The sequence below is a fragment of the Pituophis catenifer genome, unplaced genomic scaffold, assembly GCF_029215685.1.
Source record: "Pituophis catenifer annectens isolate HBS135680 unplaced genomic scaffold, rPitCat1.0.hap2 SCAF_1, whole genome shotgun sequence".
In the NCBI taxonomy this organism is placed as follows: domain Eukaryota; kingdom Metazoa; phylum Chordata; class Lepidosauria; order Squamata; family Colubridae; genus Pituophis; species Pituophis catenifer.
The window spans coordinates 346631761-346650271 of NW_027256881.1; the positions used below are offsets into that span (position 1 = coordinate 346631761).

The window sequence follows — 18511 nt, forward strand, 5'->3', positions numbered from 1 at the left end:
GTTCATTTTTAGCAAAATCAAACTACAATCCTTTTTATTTGATTTAAACCATTCTTTCAGTTCTCGATATGTAAACCAATGATAAACATAATTCAAGTTCTTCCCTCAACTTTAATGTAGGTTCACCAGAGTTGAAAGATAATATTTTACCACACGTCCAGCAGTCTGGCTTTGCCACAATTTTTTTTCTAAAAAAAGCTTCTTGGGGGGACACCCAAAGAGACAACTTCATATAGAACCTTGTTTTATATTTATTCCAAACTCTTAGTATGGGACGTCTAGCAAAGTGATTATTAAAATCAACATTAACTTGAACTTTATCATAAAATAAATAATGGTGCCATCCAAACCTTAATTTGTGACCCTCTAATTCAAATAGACTCTTATTATGAAAGTTCACTCAGTCTTTTAACCAGGCCAGACAACATGACTCAAAATACAGTTTCAGGTCTGGTAAACCCAAATCTTCTATTTCCTTAGCATCTTGCAATTGCTTGTATCTAATTCTTGTTTTTTTTTCCCCTTGTCATATAATATCAGAAAGAATAAACACATATTTAATAACAAGTTTTCCTTCCATACAGCGCATTGGATCTCACTAAGGACACGTTGAAAACATGAAAAAAAAGCTGACCACAGGAATATTGTAAATTGCAGAACTTCATAAGGAATTCTTTTATTGACAAATTCCTCCTTCACGTCATCATTTATTAGAAATCTTATCACATTCTAAACCTACCACCAAGACAAATAAAAATGAGGCCAATCCTTGAATTAATTAGAAATTCTTGCTTCTTACTATATTTTCTCTGCAATTCAGATCGGGCCTCAGCAGAATAATGTAGCATTTGGGAAAAAAGATACAAGCCAAGAGAGCAGCTCCAGAGGCCAAAATGGAGAAGATCTCCACAGCCACCATGGACTTCCCTTTGGTGCTCAGGTAGGTGGGGAGGAAGGAGATCCAAACACTACAAAAGACCAGCATGCTAAAAGTAATGAACTTGGCTTCATTAAAACTATCAGGCAATTTCCTAGCTAGAAATGCCACTGTGAAACTGACTAGGGCCAAAAGTCCTAGGTAAGAGAGGACACCGTAAAACATTACAGTTGAGCCTTGCTTACATTCCAAGATGGTCTCTCCAAACGAGGAGTGAAAGTCCAGGTTAAGAAACGGGGGAAAGGTTATCAGCCAAGTGGCACAAAGGACTGCTTGGATCAGGGGACAGGCTATGACAATGAAGTTGGTCAGTGGTTTTCCTAAGAGTTTCCTTGTCTTGTTCCCTGGTTTGGTGGCCATGAAGGCCAGAACCACCATGACAGTTTTTGCCAACACAGAGGAAACTGCCAGGGAAAAGAGGATGGCAAAGGCAGATTGTTGGAAGAGGCAGGTGATCTTTTCTGGTTGACCAATGAAGAGGAAGGAGCAGAGAAAGCAGAGGAGGAGGGAGACCAGGAGGATGTAGGTGAGTTCTCTGTTGTTGGCCTTAACAATTGGTGTGTCATGATGTTTATAGAAAATCACCAGGACTGCAGATGTGCTCACAGAGAGAAAAAGAGTGAGAGAAACTAAAGTGTATCCCAGGGTGTCTTGATAGGCAAGGAAGTGGATCTTCTTGGCAATGCATTGGTCCTTGTCCTTGTTGGGATATTGGTCTTCTGGGCAAGGTTCACATTGAGCTGCATCTGAAATCAAGAATTTTGTTTAAGAATTCATTCATTCAAGTAAATCATGCTGCATTTATAATTCTAGGATAGATTAGCCAGTGACGAGGATTAGTTCAGTTCTAGCTATCCATTCACTATGCACTTCCATGAATAATGTGGCTTTCAGTTTGAGATTGCTGCCTGTTTTCTCCCCTACTTTATATTGGAACCCACAGAAGATCGATAGACCTGTTATCCAGGAATGTTGCTTTTTTGTTTATGTGTACATTATCCTTGCCTTAACCTCTCTGCTTTGTGCTTCAAATGTGTTCATTCAGACTTACTTGATCGCTCCTACTCTATCAAAGAGACACTGATAGATGAATCTCCTCTTTCTCTGGCAGGTCTATTTCCTCAGAGTTTGAGAGTATAGATGGATGAAGCATGCCCTAAGTAATAAGAATTAAAGCTTGGACTGAAAACCCCACTTCCTCAGGAAAAGATTAGAATTTGGGTTTCACAATTAGATATTAGGGGAGGAGTTGAAATGCAAGTTGGAGATTCATAAATTCTGCTCTAAAACTATCCTGCATGAAACTGCTGAGGATTGGGAAAGGTGACTTCTGTGGCCAGGGCAATTTAGATCCATCAACTGAAAAGTTCTAGTGAAAAGTATGAGTGCATGCCAATCATATCAAAAATGATCACAATAAAGAAAATAGATTTAATGAATGTCTTCTTTGATCTTGGAAGATCTACTTTTGAAGTATGGTCTACCTGTCTGATTTGCATAATAGATATGGCAACCTCAAACATACCAACTACTATTAAATCAACCAAGAAAATACCCCCAACCCAAACACTATTGGTGGCTTCCCCGGTCCAGCAGAAGACAGGGGAAACAACAGATAAAGAAAAGACCAACATAGGTATTCAAAACATCCAAGCTGCCCTTGCAATGATCCAGGAGGGAATGAAAAGGATGGAAGATAAGATGACCCTGAATCATGATGAAACGAAAAAGAACCATGAACAAATGCGATTGGATGTAGGGGAAATTAAAGATGAGATTAGAAATATAGATGAAAAAATAGAGAAAATTCAACAAAATATAACCGAAAACGAACAGAGAATCCATAAAGTTGAGGAAAAGGTGGAAGCCACAGCTACCAGGTTGGAACAGATGGAGAACCAACAAGCGACAAGAAGTCGAGACACAGAAGATGCATTGACATTTCTTGAAATGGAAAAGGCATCTTTCTACTTAAGATTTCAAAATATAGAAGAACAGAGAGATGAAGACTTGGGCGAAATTATGGTTGGAATCTTGGCAGAGGTGACACATAAGGATAAAGATGAAATAAGAGGTGGTATCGACGAAATTTACAGGGCCTTCACAAACTATGCCAGAAGAAACAAACTCCCTAAAGAAGTACACATCAGATTTACAAAAAAAACAATGAAAGAAGAAATATACCGAAAGATGAGAGAGGAGACAGTTATGTACAAAGGGAGGGAAGTTCTGACGCTAAAACAAGTACTGAGAAGGGCCAGGGATAGGAGAAGAGAATATAACTTCTTAACCCGACAGTTAAATAAACTCAAGATAAAATTTAGATAGCTTAGTCCAGAAGGAGTACTCATTTCTTGGGAAGGAAGAAAATTTCGAATCGACACCATAGAAAAAGCCCAGGACTTCGCAGATCAACATTTAGGATATGAAGGAGAACAGGAGAGCAGAGGAGGCAGAGAAGATTCAAACCCCAGTGACCAAGAAGAGCAACCAACAAATAAGGAGGACAAGGAACGGAAGAAGGGAAAGCTGGGGAAGGAGGAAATGACGGGGATCACACAAAGAGTCACAAGAAACACAACAAAACTCAAAATAACAGACAAATAAACAACACCAGGAATGGAAGAAGAACTAAAACTCATTTCTATAAATATAAATGGTCTAAACTCACCAAGCAAAAGACATCAGATATTCACTAAACTGCAAAAATTAGGAGCAGATATAATCACGTTACAAGAGGTACACATAAAAAAACAACAGAAAAAATTACTCGAAAATAAAAAATTAGGAGTAATGTACACATCCTTAGGCGACTGTAAAAAAAGGGGAGTGGTAATATATGTTAGAGACCATATAAGAACAAAGCCAATATATGTGGACAAAGAGGGTCGAGTTTTAATAATAGAAGTAAAACTGGAAACAAAAATAATACTGTTAGTAGCCATTTACGCTCCAAATGGAAACCAAATAGATTTCTATAAAAAATTACACGATAAATTAAAAGAGCTGGATTACGAAAATATCTGCATCATCGGGGATTTTAATGCAATTGTCAACACACGAGAAGACTACTATAGTAACAGGAAGAATAAAATCAAAAGGAAGACACTGCCACAAACATTCAAGGATTTGGTACAAGAAATGAGTCTACATGACACTTGGAGAGAATTAAATACTAAAACCAAACAGTATACATACTTTTCTGGCCCACATCAATCATGGTCAAGATTGGATATGGCTTGGATGACACCCCAACTAAGTAAAGAAACACACGGCGTAGAAATTATGCCTAATATATGGGCCGACCACAATCCCATTAAAATAATTTGGAAAGGCTCCCGAAAACAAAAAAGATGGAAAATGGACACAAGTATTATAAAGGAAAAAGAGTATCTACAAATGATAGAAAAGGAGATCAAGATATTTTTTCAAATTAACACAAAGGACCAAACGTCGTTACAAAATTTATGGGACACGGCAAAAGTTTATATTAGGGGCTTAACCATTGCATACGTGGCAAAAAGAAAAAAAGAGAAACAAAGAATCAGGAACGACTTATTGGAAGAAATCAGGATAGAGGAAACTAAATTACAACAGCACCCCAATAACAAGATAGCACAGCAAAAACTTAATTTGGCTAAACACAAATTGAATTTGACTACAAAAGTTGATTTGGCACAAAAAATAAAAATGGCAAAACAGACCAATTTTGAACATGCAAACAAAACTGGACGCTGGTTAGCTCATAAATTAAAAAAACAAACAGACAAAAGAATTATACACCAACTCCAGGATGAATCAGGAACTTTACTCCACACACACCTAGATAAGAAAAACATAGTCAAAACATTCTTTCAAAACCTCTATTGACAGGAAGATGTCCCGGAAGACCAAATTCGAAAATATCTTAGTAAAATTAATATTACACAATTCGAAGAAGAGCATAGAGAGACCCTGAACCGCCCCATAACAATGATCGAATTGACTGAAGCTCGCAAAAAACAAAAGAACAATAAAACCCCAGGACCAGATGGAATTCCTACTGAATTTTATAAACACTCCCAACAAGAAATAGATGAAATATTGCTACAAGTCTTCAACGCAGCGTTATTGACAGCTGAAATTCCAAAATCATGGACAGAAACCATTATTACGTTAATACACAAAGAAGACTTAGATCCGACCCAAGTTAGAAACTACAGACCCATTTCATTACTCAATGTGGATTACAAACTATTTATGTCAATATTAGCGCAGAGAATTAAAACAATAATTCATAAATACATACACACAGACCAAAACGGCTTTATACCCAGGAGGCAGATTAAAAATAATTTGAGAACTATTATAGATATTCTGGAATATTACGATAAGAAGATAGACAAGGAAATAGCTTTAATATCTCTCGATACCCAGAAGGCCTTTGGCAACTTAAATTGGTCCTTTCTCACAATACAACTCGAATTGATGAATTGCGGAGAGAAATTCCTTAAATTGATAAGAAAAATCTACTCCTGTCAAACAGCCAAAATTGCAATAAATGGTGACATGACACAGACTTTTGACATTCAGAAAGGAGTACAACAAGGCTGCCCCATGTCACCTCTATTATTTATAATCGCACTGGAAGTTCTATTAACGAAAATTAGGAAGGAGGAAGACATAGAAGGCCTTAAGATCCGGGGAGAGGAGTATAAACTACTTGCCTTTGCAGACGATGTGATTTTCATACTGGAAAACCCAATACAATCTGGAACCAGGTTGATGACAATGATAGAGGAATACGGGGAAGTTGCGGGCCTCAAAATAAATAAGCAGAAGACGAAAGTATTGACGAAAAATATGACCCAAACACAGAAATCAAAATTAGAAGAAGAATTAGGACTTCAAATAGTAAAGAAAATAAAATACTTAGGTATTTGGTTGACAGCAAAAGCAACTACAATCAAAGAAGATAATTATACCAAATTGCTAAAACAAATCAAAAAAGACCTGGAAATTTGGAGTAGATTACAACTCTCATTGATGGGCAGAATTTCCTCAATAAAAATGAATATATTACCAAGAGTATTATATCTATACCAAGTGATACCAATACACCCTGGAAAAGATTTCTTTAAGAACCTCAACAAAACAACAATGAACTACATATGGCAGGGAAAGAAGGCCAGAATTAAAATCAAAGCTCTACAGGATTCACGAGACAAAGGAGGCCTAGCAATACCAGATTGGGAACTCTACTATAAGGCATCAGGACTGACCTGGATTAAAGAATGGATGAAACTGGACAACAAAAGAACTCTATATTTAGAAGGCTTTGACTTAATAAGAGGATGGCACGCTTTCCTATGGGACGGATCGGATAAACGACACATGTACTTCCAACGTCATATAATTCGAGCTTCATTATTCAAGATCTGGCAGGATATTAAGAGAACTCACTATACTAGAATACCTAAATGGTGGTCCCCGATGGAAGCATCGATATACCCGAATACCCTCGAAATAGGAAAGATGATGCGGTACCAAGATTTATTGAATCATGAAGGCGAACTCATCTCAAGACAGCAACTCCAAAACTCTGGCATAAATATCGATTGGTGGCCCTAAACACAAATACACTCAAGACACATAGCAGACAAAAAGCAATATGGAATCTCGAATAATTTGAATGAATTGGACAAGATTTTACAAGGCCCAGAACAAAAGATGATAACCAAAATATATAACTATCTTCTTAGATATAAATTATTGGAAGAAACAGTAAAAGAAAATATGATAAGGTGGGCCAGGGACATAGGGCACAACATTCAATTGGCAAACTGGGAGAAATTGTGGAAACAGAACATCAAAATGACAAGAGCCATACCCTATAAAGAAAATCTCATAAAAATGTTTTACAGATGGCATTTAGCACCAGCCAGATTAGCCAAAATATACCCGAATGCCTCCCCACACTGTTGGAAGTGCAAAACAAAAAAGGGGACATACTACCACGCCTGGTGGAAATGTATAAAGGCCCAACAATACTGGTAGTCTTGAGCAACTACCATGAATATTATCCCTCCCGTATAAATGATATGAGTGCTGCCTTTCTGCTGTTGACCTACCCACAAAGGGAAGAATGAAAGAATCCACAGGACAATTTATGGGACATCAAAAAAGAGCAAATCATCCTTCATTTATGATGATCTTGGGGGTAGATGAGCCAGAGACAAGGATCTATTCAGTTCCAGCTGTCCATTAACTGTGCACTTCCATGACTATTGAGGCTTTCAGTTTGAGATTGCTGCCTGTTTTTTTTTCCCATTTTATAATGGAACCCACAGAAGACAGACAGATCTGTTATCCAGGAATTCTGGAGTTTGGTTTGTGTCTACATCATCCTTTAATCTTATAGCCTTAAAGTCTCTGCTTTGTAGGTCAAATCTGTTCATTCCTCCCTCCTGCTCTATCAAAGAGACATAAATAGATGGATCTCCTCTTTCTCTAGTAGGTCTATTTCCTCAGGATTTCATAGAGATGCTGGAAGACACTCACTCTAAAAGATCAAATAAGAGCTTGGACCGCATACCCCACTTAGTTTAGTTTAGTTTAGTTTAGTTTATTTGATTTGTATACCGCCCTACTCCCGAAGGACTCAGGGCGGTGAACAGCCAACAATAAAATACATAAATACACAAAATTTAAAAAACCGATAAAATCAAATTAAACTTTTTGGCCCAGACAAATTAAAATACCCCAATAATTTAAAAACAGATTAAAATTTACATATTTAAAAAGGGAAGAGATCAGGCCAAGCCCGCTTGATGGAATAAAAAGGTCTTCACAGCACGGCGGAAGGAGCGCAGATCCGGGATCCTCCGTATCTCCGGGGGGAGCTCATTCCAGATGGTAGGTGCCCCCACAGAGAAGGCTCTCCCCCTAGGGGCCGCCAGTCGACACTGTTTGGCTGACGGCACCCGGAGGAGTCCCTCTCTATGAGAGCGTACTGGCCGGTGGGAGGCTATTGGTGGTAGTAGGCGGTCCCATAAATAACCAGGCCCTAAGCCATGGAGCGCTTTAAAGGTGGTAACCAAAACCTTGAAGCGCACCCGGAAGACCACCGGGAGCCAGTGCAGCTCGCACAGGAGAGGTGTTACATGGGAGCGCCATGTCGCTCCCATTACCACCCACGCGGCCGCACTCTGCGCCAGTTGGAGCCTCCGGGTGCTCCTCAAGGGGAGCCCCATGTAGAGAGCATTACAATAGTCCAGGTGGGAGGTGACGAGGGCATGAGTGACCGTGCGTAACGAGTCCCGATCCAGAAAGGGACGCAACTGGCGAATCAGGCGGACCTGATAAAATATCCTCCCGGTCACGGCCGTCAAGTGCTCTTCTAAAGACAGCCGTGAATCCAGGAGGATGCCCAAGTTGCGAGCCCTCTCCGTGGGGGCCAATGATTCGCCCCCAATAGTCAGTGATGGCGTCAACTGGCTATATCGGGACGTCGGAAACCACAGCCACTCGGTCTTGGATGGGTTGAGCCTGAGCCTGTTCCTCCCCATCCAGATCCGTACGGCCTCCAGGCACCGGGACATCACTTCAAGGGCATCGTTGGGGTGATCCGGGGTGGAGATGTACAGCTGGGTGTCATCAGCGTACTGATGGTACTCCACCCCGAAACCACGGATGATCTCGCCCAGCGGCTTCACATAAATGTTGAACAGGAGAGGTGAGAGGACCGACCCTTGCGGCACCCCACATATGAGGGGCCTCGGGGTCGACCTCAACACAGACTGCGACCGGTCAGAGAGAAAGGAGGAGAACCACCGCAACACAGTGCCTCCCACCCCTAACTCTTCCAACCGGTGCAGCATGATACCATGGTCGATGGTATCAAAAGCCGCAAGGCTTTTCCTCAGGAAAAGACTGAATGTTGGTTTCCCAATTGGAGGTGAAAGTAGAAGCAGAAATGGATGTTGGGGACTCATAAAATGTGCCCTCAAACTATTGTTGCTGAGGGTCAGGAAAGGTTTTCTCAGTGGCCAGGGTAGTTTAGATCTATGAACTGAAAGTACTCCTGAAAAGTGTGAGTGCATGTCAATCTTATCAAAAATGACACAATAATAAAAATATATTGATTTAATGAATTTCTTCCTTGATTAAGATTTAGATTTGAAGTCTGGTCTACCTGTCTGATTAGAAATTGTCCCTTCTGGACAAGCGTCACACTGGTAGCAGCAAACCTGCTCGCCCTCTGGAACTCTTCTTCTCTCTCCGGCATGGCACCTCTTCATGCCACACCTGGCAAAGGGCACCTTCTGAAAGAGAAAAGGCAAATACATGAGATGACCTAAGCAATGAACCTGCTGCATTCATTCATTTCCCTTCCTTATTCTTACTTCTATGTTCAGAATCTCTTTTAAAGAAATAGATTGCCACTGTCTATCAGAAATCAAGAACAGCCCTGAGGTAATCAGGCCAGTGGCATTTCTGACAAACTCATGGATATGGGAGATTGGATCTGGAATCTCAGCATGCAGAGGAAGTCTTGTGATGGGACAAGAGAATTTCTAAAAGAAAGAACCATGAGGATACAACTGAATGGAAATGGTCCATGGAAATCACTATTCCTGGCTGTAATTGCATCCTGTCTTTCAAGCAGACATTGTTCTCAAGCCTAACTCTTTGCAGAATGACACAAACCAGACCTCAACCAGACCTTGTTACATACAAAGCAGATTTTTCACCAAATTATTGAGTTAATTTCTGAGTTGATTTATTATTTTTCAAGTTAGGAAGGTGTTCTGCATCCCAGGAAAAGAATCAATCTTTCCCTGGACTTACAACATTTCCTTGTAGCTCACCTTTGTGGCCCAGACAATTCTGTCAGATTTAATGGTGAAATCCTGGCCTGGGGGAGCCTCAGGATTTACTTGCCCAACCTTCATGGGGACAAAAGATTGATTGGGGAGGAAAAGCCAATTGAGAAGATCATAATGAGCAGATCTCAGTCCATCTTCTGAGAAGGAGACTTCCTCTCCAGCAGTGTTGTTGAACTGCACATTCCTCAAATAGGGAAGAATCTGGAAGAAAGGAGACCTTCAGAAATCGGAGTATTTGGGCTAAAGCTACAAATGGGACATCATGGCTTCTATCATCACATAATGGCCATCTTGAGAATATGTTTTTATATTTGAGAAGCTATTTCCATCTCTTGATGGCGATCTGAGGAATCAGGTGTATTTAACTCTGAAACTAAAAGTTTCCCCTTTATCTCTGGGCATGATTCCCAACTCCAATTTGATCAAAACAGAATTTTAGTTCCACAATCTAAATTTAATTTTAGGCTTTTCCTCTTGTGATACCTGGCTACATGCACTTTCCAATAGTTTGTTTGTCCCAAGTTCTTGTTATCTGATAAATGAATGTTTGAAATGAATAAATTATTTCTATCAGAACCATGGAAAATTCTGCTGATTTTCTGGATCATTGACAAAGGCAGCAGAATGCAGGAACCAGGTTTGATCTACTGGGCCATGTGGAAGGAAGCATCTGAACTGGTTGGTCACTTCACTATTCAGAGATGTCCAACATTTTAGCCTTTGATGCAGAAAATTCTGATGAATTTCAGACCAGGAACCCATTAGGATCCCTTTGAATCTTGCTCTGTGCTGTGGTTGTCATAGAAAGAGAACCACAGTATTGGAAGGGACATTGGAAGTCTTCTAGTCCAACCCTCTGCTCAAGCAACAGACCCTCTACAGTTTTATACAAGTGGCTATCCTGTCTCTTCTTAAATGACTCCAGCTATGGGGCACCCACGACTTCTAAAGATAAACACTCCCTTAAGAAATTTCTCCTTAGTTCTAGGTTGCTTCTCTCCTTGGTTAGTTTCCATCCATTGTTAATCAGAAGCTGTTTTTACACAGCAAACTGAGAAGCCCAACAAAGGGTAAACTGAAAAAAAGGGCAGGGTCTCAGATGAGTTGGTATGGGAGTACACAGACATTGAATTAGTAATTGAAGAAATTCATACGGGGAGCTTCCAATCTAAGTGTCTGTGGACTGAGTCAAAAGACCCAGAAATTACCTGCCATGACTGGACATTTGAGATCCGCTTTCCAAGCCTCATCATGGTCAGTCCAACTCTGGATCCATGCATTGCATGTAAAGCGTGTGCCAGAGCATAAACAGCATTGTAGATATTGTAACTTTCACCTGTCATTCTTTTTTCAAAAGTGTAATTGGGCACATTCTGCAGATTCTCCTTTCCTGTACATTGTTTTTTCCCCTTTGGAGGGATCTTTCCTGATTTACGGATCTTGCAGTTAAAGACTATTTCCCACCATAGAGGGAGAAAGACATCTCCTTGGGGGTTCAAGGGGTCTAAAGACAGGAGGAAGTGGCTGAATTCAGAGACATCCCCGGAGTGGTCCCTAAAATGCAAGGCCCCATGCAAAAGATTTATATATTGCAATGTTTCTTCAAATTCTTCTATGCCAAGTTTCCAATGGGAAGTGAAGATCCAAACTTTCCTAAATGATACTTTTTCGAGTTTTTCAAAAAAACATACCACTGATATTAAACTGGCACAAACATTTGAGTCTCCAAATATAATAAACACTTCTGTTTTAGACAAGGTGCGGAAATTGAGAATTAATTTCATCACAGTGATTTGATAATTATCTGATTTCAGCATTTCAGTAAAAGCCAGGCAGATCTCCTTCTCCTGGAGCATTGGCGTCAGAGTTGAGACGAAACGTTCTCCCCTGTCATCTTCAGGGGCCAGAAGACCAACCCAGTTCCACTGGAAGTACAGGAGCAGTTGGACTAAACCCACATACTGAGGAGATTCCTTGGGATTCATCCAGAAGAAGGAAGGATAAACGCTTCTCTCTCCCTGAGAGAACTCAAAGCCAACACCGAGCTGGAGAAAAAGAGATTCTTTTTTCAAAGACAAAGTAAAAGTTTTATGTTGACTTTAGTAGTGACCATTGTGTGGATGATGGCCCCCCAGTCAGGTTGATTCACTTTGACTGGCAAACTTAACCCTCTTCCCTTCTTATTGGTTGTGGTACATCAAAAGACAAGAGAAGAAACCAACAACCTGATACAGAGAATAAATGGCACTAAAATGATGTTTACCCTTTAATAAAGAATAATCTAAGAGTCAAAACTCATTATATGCCCCCACCCCACAAAAAAACTACTTTTAGTTTCATCTTGGCTTTTGTGTGTGCTTTTGATCTTTGTCTATTCCATACTGTATCCAGGAGAGCTCTCTTACCTGTGGAATCTTAAAGATGCTGAAGATGGAGGCCATCAGCCTTGAGGACTTGGCCCTGAGACCACCAATGACGGACAGCAGAGTGTCCTGCAGGTCACATTTGTAACCTGGAACCACTTGGCCTCGTGAGGAGAGCATGGAGAGGCTGTTTAAGGAAATAAATATCTCCCTCTGGAAATGGCGGTAGATGTGGAATCCAAGGGTGATGTTGGGGAGCAGAAGAAAATCCTTATTGACCTCAGAGACAGCAAACATCAATGCAAGGAACTGCTGGTAGTTACTGGGTACGAGACTGTAGTAAGAAAAACATTGGAGAACATGACAGGAAAGCTTGTGCATGGCTGTAGAATTTGCTTCACTGTTTGGGGGAACTTTTGGGGGCAGCAATTCGCAAATTTCATTGGGTTTGATTTTTTTTCAAAGGATTCCCCTTGACTAAACTTGGATGACTTTGTGAGAAAGGAGACAAGCCTTTCCATCAATATCATGGACTGTTTTATACTCTCTATCATCCCTGCCATATTCACTCTGCTCCAGTGGCTGTAATTCTTTCCAATTGCTCCCCTTTCACCGTAATTATTTAAGGTCTCTCTTGGAGCAGCTTCTTCAGGTGTGGTAAGGATTGCTGAGCACAGGACTACAGTGGGGTCTCCTCATAGATTTACTGAAGGCCATTATTTATTTATTTTTAATTTAGTTAGTTAGTTTGTCAAACATATATAAGATAACAGATATAACTATAAACATGATTATGAATACAGAAAATGGATGCAAATAAATGGGGACAGTAGGACAGGGATAGTTGGCACATTGGTGCTCTTATGCACGCCCCTTACAGACCTCTTAGGAATGTGGTGAGGTCCACGGTAGACAGTTCAAGATTAAAGTTTTGGGGGTTTGTAACAACAGAGTCAGGTAGTGCATTCCAGGCATTGATTACTCTGCTGCTGAAGTCATATTGTCTGCAGTCGAGTTTGGAGCAGTTTCCCTTATGTTTGTATCTATTGTTTGCCCATGTGTTATTGTGGTTGAAGCTGCAGGAGTCATTGAAAAGTAAGACGTTGTAGCAGACAATTTTGCGTACTATGCTTAGGTCAGACCATAGGCGGTGTAGTTCTAGGTTGTCCAAGCCCAAAATTTCATGCCTGGTGGCATAAGGTATTCTATTGTGAGCAGAGGAGTGGAGTTCTCTTCTCGTGAAATATCTCTGGACTCACTCAATTGTATTAATGTCTGTCGCGAGAATATCCTGATAATCCTGATGGTTTCCTGATTGCTTATTTGTATCCTATGATTATCATTAAGTGTTGTACCTTAGAATTCTTGACAAACGAATCTTTTCTTTCATGTACACTGAGAGCATATGCACCAAGACAAATTCCTTGTGTGTCCAATCACACTTGGCCAATAAAAAATTCTATTCTATTCTATTCTATTCTATTCTATTCTATTCTATTCTATTCTATTCTATTCTATTCTATTCTATTCTATTCTATTCTATTCTATTCTATTCTATCCTATCCTATTCTATAAAAAACCCAAAGAGGAAACCACAAGCAATAAATCTTACTTTAAGATCAGAGGTTTATTTTCTTTTCTTTTTTTTTAAAATAATATTTATTGAATTTCCAAAAGTTAAAATACACAATAGAAAAAAAAATCACAATACACAAAAACAACAACAACAACAACAAAAATGAAAATGAAAAAATATAAAACACACAAAGACAAACACGTCAAAATTACATTACTCATAACAGCTTTTCCTACATCGGTATCTCTTATCCTATTTAACCTCTATATACAGATTCTACTTCTTTATTTATTTATTTATTTAATTTAATTTCTATACTGCCCTTCTCCTGCAGGACTCAGGGCGGTGTACAGCCAAGATAAAACATAGCATATAAAATTTAAAAAACAATTTAAAAAACAATTAAATAATTTTGGCCCAAGTTTAAAACAACCCAATTAAAACCGAATTCAATTAAAAACTAAGAGGATGGGATCAAGCCCAATACTTCTAAGTATCTCTATAAACCAACATTCTTATTTAAATTATTTTAACCTCTATTCAGAAGTCAGTCTCATGAGAAAAATTTCCCTTAAGTTTTATGCTTACTGTCCAGCCAGGAATACCATCTATTCCATGTTCGATAGTACTCAGTATCCTCCCTCTCCTTCATTTCCATCGATAATCTGTCCAATTCTGCACATTCATATATTTTTTTATTATAATTTGATCCGGTGGGATATCCGGATGTTTCCAATTCTGTGCTATCACAATTCTACATGTCATCAATATGTGCAATATGATATATTGTCTCTTTTTTTCCATTTTCCCTTCCAGAATGCCCAATAGGAATAGTTCCAGGTTTTTTTCTATTTTCTGCCCTATTATTTCATCCAGCCAGATTTTTATCTTCCCCCCCCAAATTTCTTAATCTTAGGGCAGGTCCACCACATGTGGTAGAATGTCCCTTGTTCGTGACCACATCTCCAACAATTCGGGGACCTATTTGGAAACATCCTGGCCAATCTCGCTGGTGTCAAATGCCATCTATAAAACATTTTGTTTTCTTTATAAACAGCTGACATCGTTAGTTTGTAGTTTCTCTCCCATAATCCCATAATCATACTGACCAGCAGTTTAACGCATACTCACATGTACACATGAAATCTTTTGTCATCTGTTATTCTTACTTCCTTTACTACCGAACGTTTCTTAATTTCCTTGGTTCAAAATAGCTTCTGAGACTATCTACTTAAATTTAAGATTAATTTATGCCAAACCAGCTGATTACAAATATTGCTTTCCCCTTGCAAAATCTCTCTATCTTGCACTTTTAATATATGGCTATTAAATTTGAGGCCTACCTAATTTTAATCTTGATTCTTTCCTTTCACAAGTCCAAATACAGTGCGGATTCCAGACAGATGAGCTGTATTCGAGAATTGGTCTAGCAAAGGTTTTGTGTGCCCTAAAGTTATTTATTTATTTATTTATTTATTTATTTATTTATTTATTTATTTATTTATTTATTTATTTATTTATTTATTTATTTATTTTTTATTTATTTATTCATTCATTTATTTATTTATTTATTTATTGGTTTGATTTATATGCCGCCCTACTCCAGAGACTCAGGGCAGCTTACAATGCATTAAGCAATAGCCTTCATACTTTTGTATATACCTGCTTAGTAGGGCTTCCCCCGCCCCCCAAGTGATGTTCTTTTTTATACAAAGTCAGTTTATTGCCCCCACAATCTGGGTCCTCATTTTACCTACCTCGGAAGGATGGAAGGCTGAGTCAACCTTGAGCGTGGTGAGAATTGAACTCGCAGTAATTGCAGGCAGCTGGCAGCTAAGTGCTACTTAACAGCACTTTAGTCTGCTGCACCACCAAGGCTCTTTTACAATATTACCAGAGAAGAAACTTTGCAAGATTAGGTTAACAACTCTTAATGCCTTTTTGGCAATTCTGTTACAGAGGGCTCTGGTGCTTAGATCATTTGAGATGAGTACTCCAAGGTCCTTGACAGAGTGAGGGTTGTCTACGAGGTCATATCCGCCCAGCTTATATTTAGTGTTCAGATTTTTTTTGCCAATGTGTAAGACAGAGCATTTGTTGGTTGAGATTTGGAGTTGCCAATTGTTTAATCATTCTGACGCATAGTCAAGGTCTCTTTGTAGGGCAGCAGCATTGTTGGAAGTGTTGAATAGTTTTACGTCGTTAGCGAAGTGTACGCAGTTGCTTATAATATGATTGCAAAGGTCATTTATGTAAAGTATAAAGAGTGTTGGATCTAAAATGCTGCCTTGGGAGACACCACTGTTAACAGGTGCAGGGTTTGATAGGGCGCTCTCTATTTTGACTACTTGTTGCCTGTTTGACAGGAACGCAGTTATCCATTTATGCAGGGATCTGGAAATGCCATAAGATTTTAGTTTTAACAGTTGTTTGTCGTGTACTACTGAATCCAAGGTTTTGCAGAAGTCTATGTAAATTGCGTCTATTGCTTTACCTTGGTTGAGTTGTGTAGTTCATATGTTTTTGCAGTGCAAAACAGGATGAAATTTACCTGAAATCAAACTGCTTGTTAGAGAGTAGGTTGTTTGTCTCTAAGTGGCAGGTAATTGGTTTATGATTGATTCCATGACTTTGCAGGTGATACAACACAATGAGATTGGTCTGTATTTTTCACTAGACTGGGGTTACCCTTTTTGAAAATAGGGATGACCGTGGCTAGTGACCGTAGGTTGGGCAAGGAGCTGGTTCTGAAAGATATTTCCTAGATTATGCTTAGAGGTTCTGCTATGACAGTGGAAAGCTTTTTAAAGAAGTAGGCACATAATCCATCAGGGCCAATAGATAGAGATGGTTTTAGGCTGCATGGTGCTTTTTCAATGTTATCTTCTGTAAAATCGATATGTAGTAGATAGTTGAAATTAGTTGTGTTACGACTAAGAAATGTGGGGCATGGGTCATTGCTGTTTACAGAGATTGAACTGAAGAATGTGTTGAAGAGGTTGGCCACAGCTTCATCATTACAGTCTTTCCCGTTAGGCCCTTTTAGTGGTGGGATGGATCTCGAGTCTTTAAGTTTGTTATTTACAAAACTATAGAAGGCATGGGTGGATTTTGTGCATAGAAGATTTTCCTCTTGTTTGCTGCAGTAATTGGTGCATTCTGCCTTTATCTGGTAGCATAAGGTTTTGTAGCAGCTTTTAAAGTTAGCTACTTAGCCAGGGTTTTTTTTTTCACCAAACATAATTTTTTTTTTTGGATTGAAGCTTCCTTATTGTTATGGGTAATTTGTCTAGTATAGTTTGTTACTAGTTGATCCAGTCCCAGATTAGTAATGGCATTGTACAGGTTTGTATGTATGGGTTCAGTTGTACATTCGTTTAGGGTCCAATTAATAAGAGATAGATTGAGGTCACCAAGAAAGATAAGAGGGTGTGGGCAGGAGGCTGCCCACTTTAGTAGTGAAGGTAGCTTGTTCGCATGTACAAGCTTATTATTTATGAGCAATGCTGATTCCAATGCCAAGAGGGAATTTTGTAACTCCTGAACACTTGAAGAGTATTGAGCTTTTATCTGAATTTTCTACCAGAAGTTACTGGTCAGATTAATATTATAATTTCAGTTCTTAACTAGGTCAGTATAGTTTACCTCTTCATTTTTGTTGTTGATCATATTCCTGTTGAAGAGATTGAGAATTCCAGCCTATATTAAGAGTTTGCTAATTTATTGAGAAAAGTACAAAATGTGCACTATACCAGGACAGTACAAATACTAAAAGAAGTAATTCTGAAAAAAGTCACCGAATTTAAAGCAAAGAGAATAATTATCTACATATTTCCCCTCTAGCTGAAACGTACCCATTCTGTAGACGATGATTCAGTGTATTAAATTCTGGAACAACAGACTTTAAAATGATTCCCAAGGGCAAATTCCCACCAATAATGAGATCACCAAGCCTGTAGTAGCTTTCCTTTAATGGGATATAATCCTTGAGCACACAGATGGTTTGCAGCCTCTTTGCTGTAGTTGGAGCCAGGAGCCAAAAGAGCACCAGTATCAGCAGTAGCATAACTCCTGCCCAGTCATTCTTATCACCTTCCCTCCTAGAACAGAAATCAAGGTTTATGCAGAAACTGATTTGAAGGTTGCTCCTGAAATCTCACTGGAATTTTAGCAGATCAGACACCACCTGTCCTACCTGGATAGCACCAGGACAAATTTATATCAACAATGGTTCCTCTTACCTTTGTTTGGGCTGTGACGATAGAGGAAGCAAAGGCATATGAGTCTCTTCCAAGCCAGGAGTGATCTCTTTGCAAGACATTTCTGCCCCCCAGCTGGTGAACTCAGAGATAATTTTTAAAGCCACTTTTATCCTGGAAGACCTTTGTGTCTAGAAATCCACAAGGGATACATGAAGAATGACTGTTCTTCTGATAATTGCAGGGAAAGGCCATTGTCCTCCCCACTTAGCAACAGCTTCTCTTCATGCAGCAGAATGGAAAATATGTTTGTGTCTCTTGTAATTCTCAGAGCAGATGGAGTCATGGGGAAGTTGTGTAGTTGACCTACATGAAAGTAACCCCTGCACACAAGATGGATTTTGGCTTATGCCCTAGTTTGCTCAGATAATAGGAGTGCTAGTTGGCAATAGTGGCACAAGGCAGAAATGGAATCTGAGGAAGAATCTCAGGATATTAACTGCAATTTTTTGGGGGATACTTGCAAATTTCTGTTGCTGTAACCGAAGGGTAGCAATTGTTATCTGGGT

The 18511-nt window shown here is 39.3% G+C and overlaps 1 protein-coding gene across 1 annotated transcript in view; it reads right to left on the bottom strand.

Annotated features, from left to right (window-relative positions):
• Positions 1-778: 778 nt before the first annotated feature.
• Positions 779-18511, bottom strand: part of LOC139312247 (vomeronasal type-2 receptor 26-like) — a 100471-nt gene continuing 82738 nt past the window's right edge. Inside the window, exon 12 of the mRNA XM_070936869.1 lies at positions 779-1683. Coding sequence (XP_070792970.1) covers positions 779-1683 — 905 coding nt within the window. The remainder of the gene's footprint in view (positions 1684-18511) is intronic.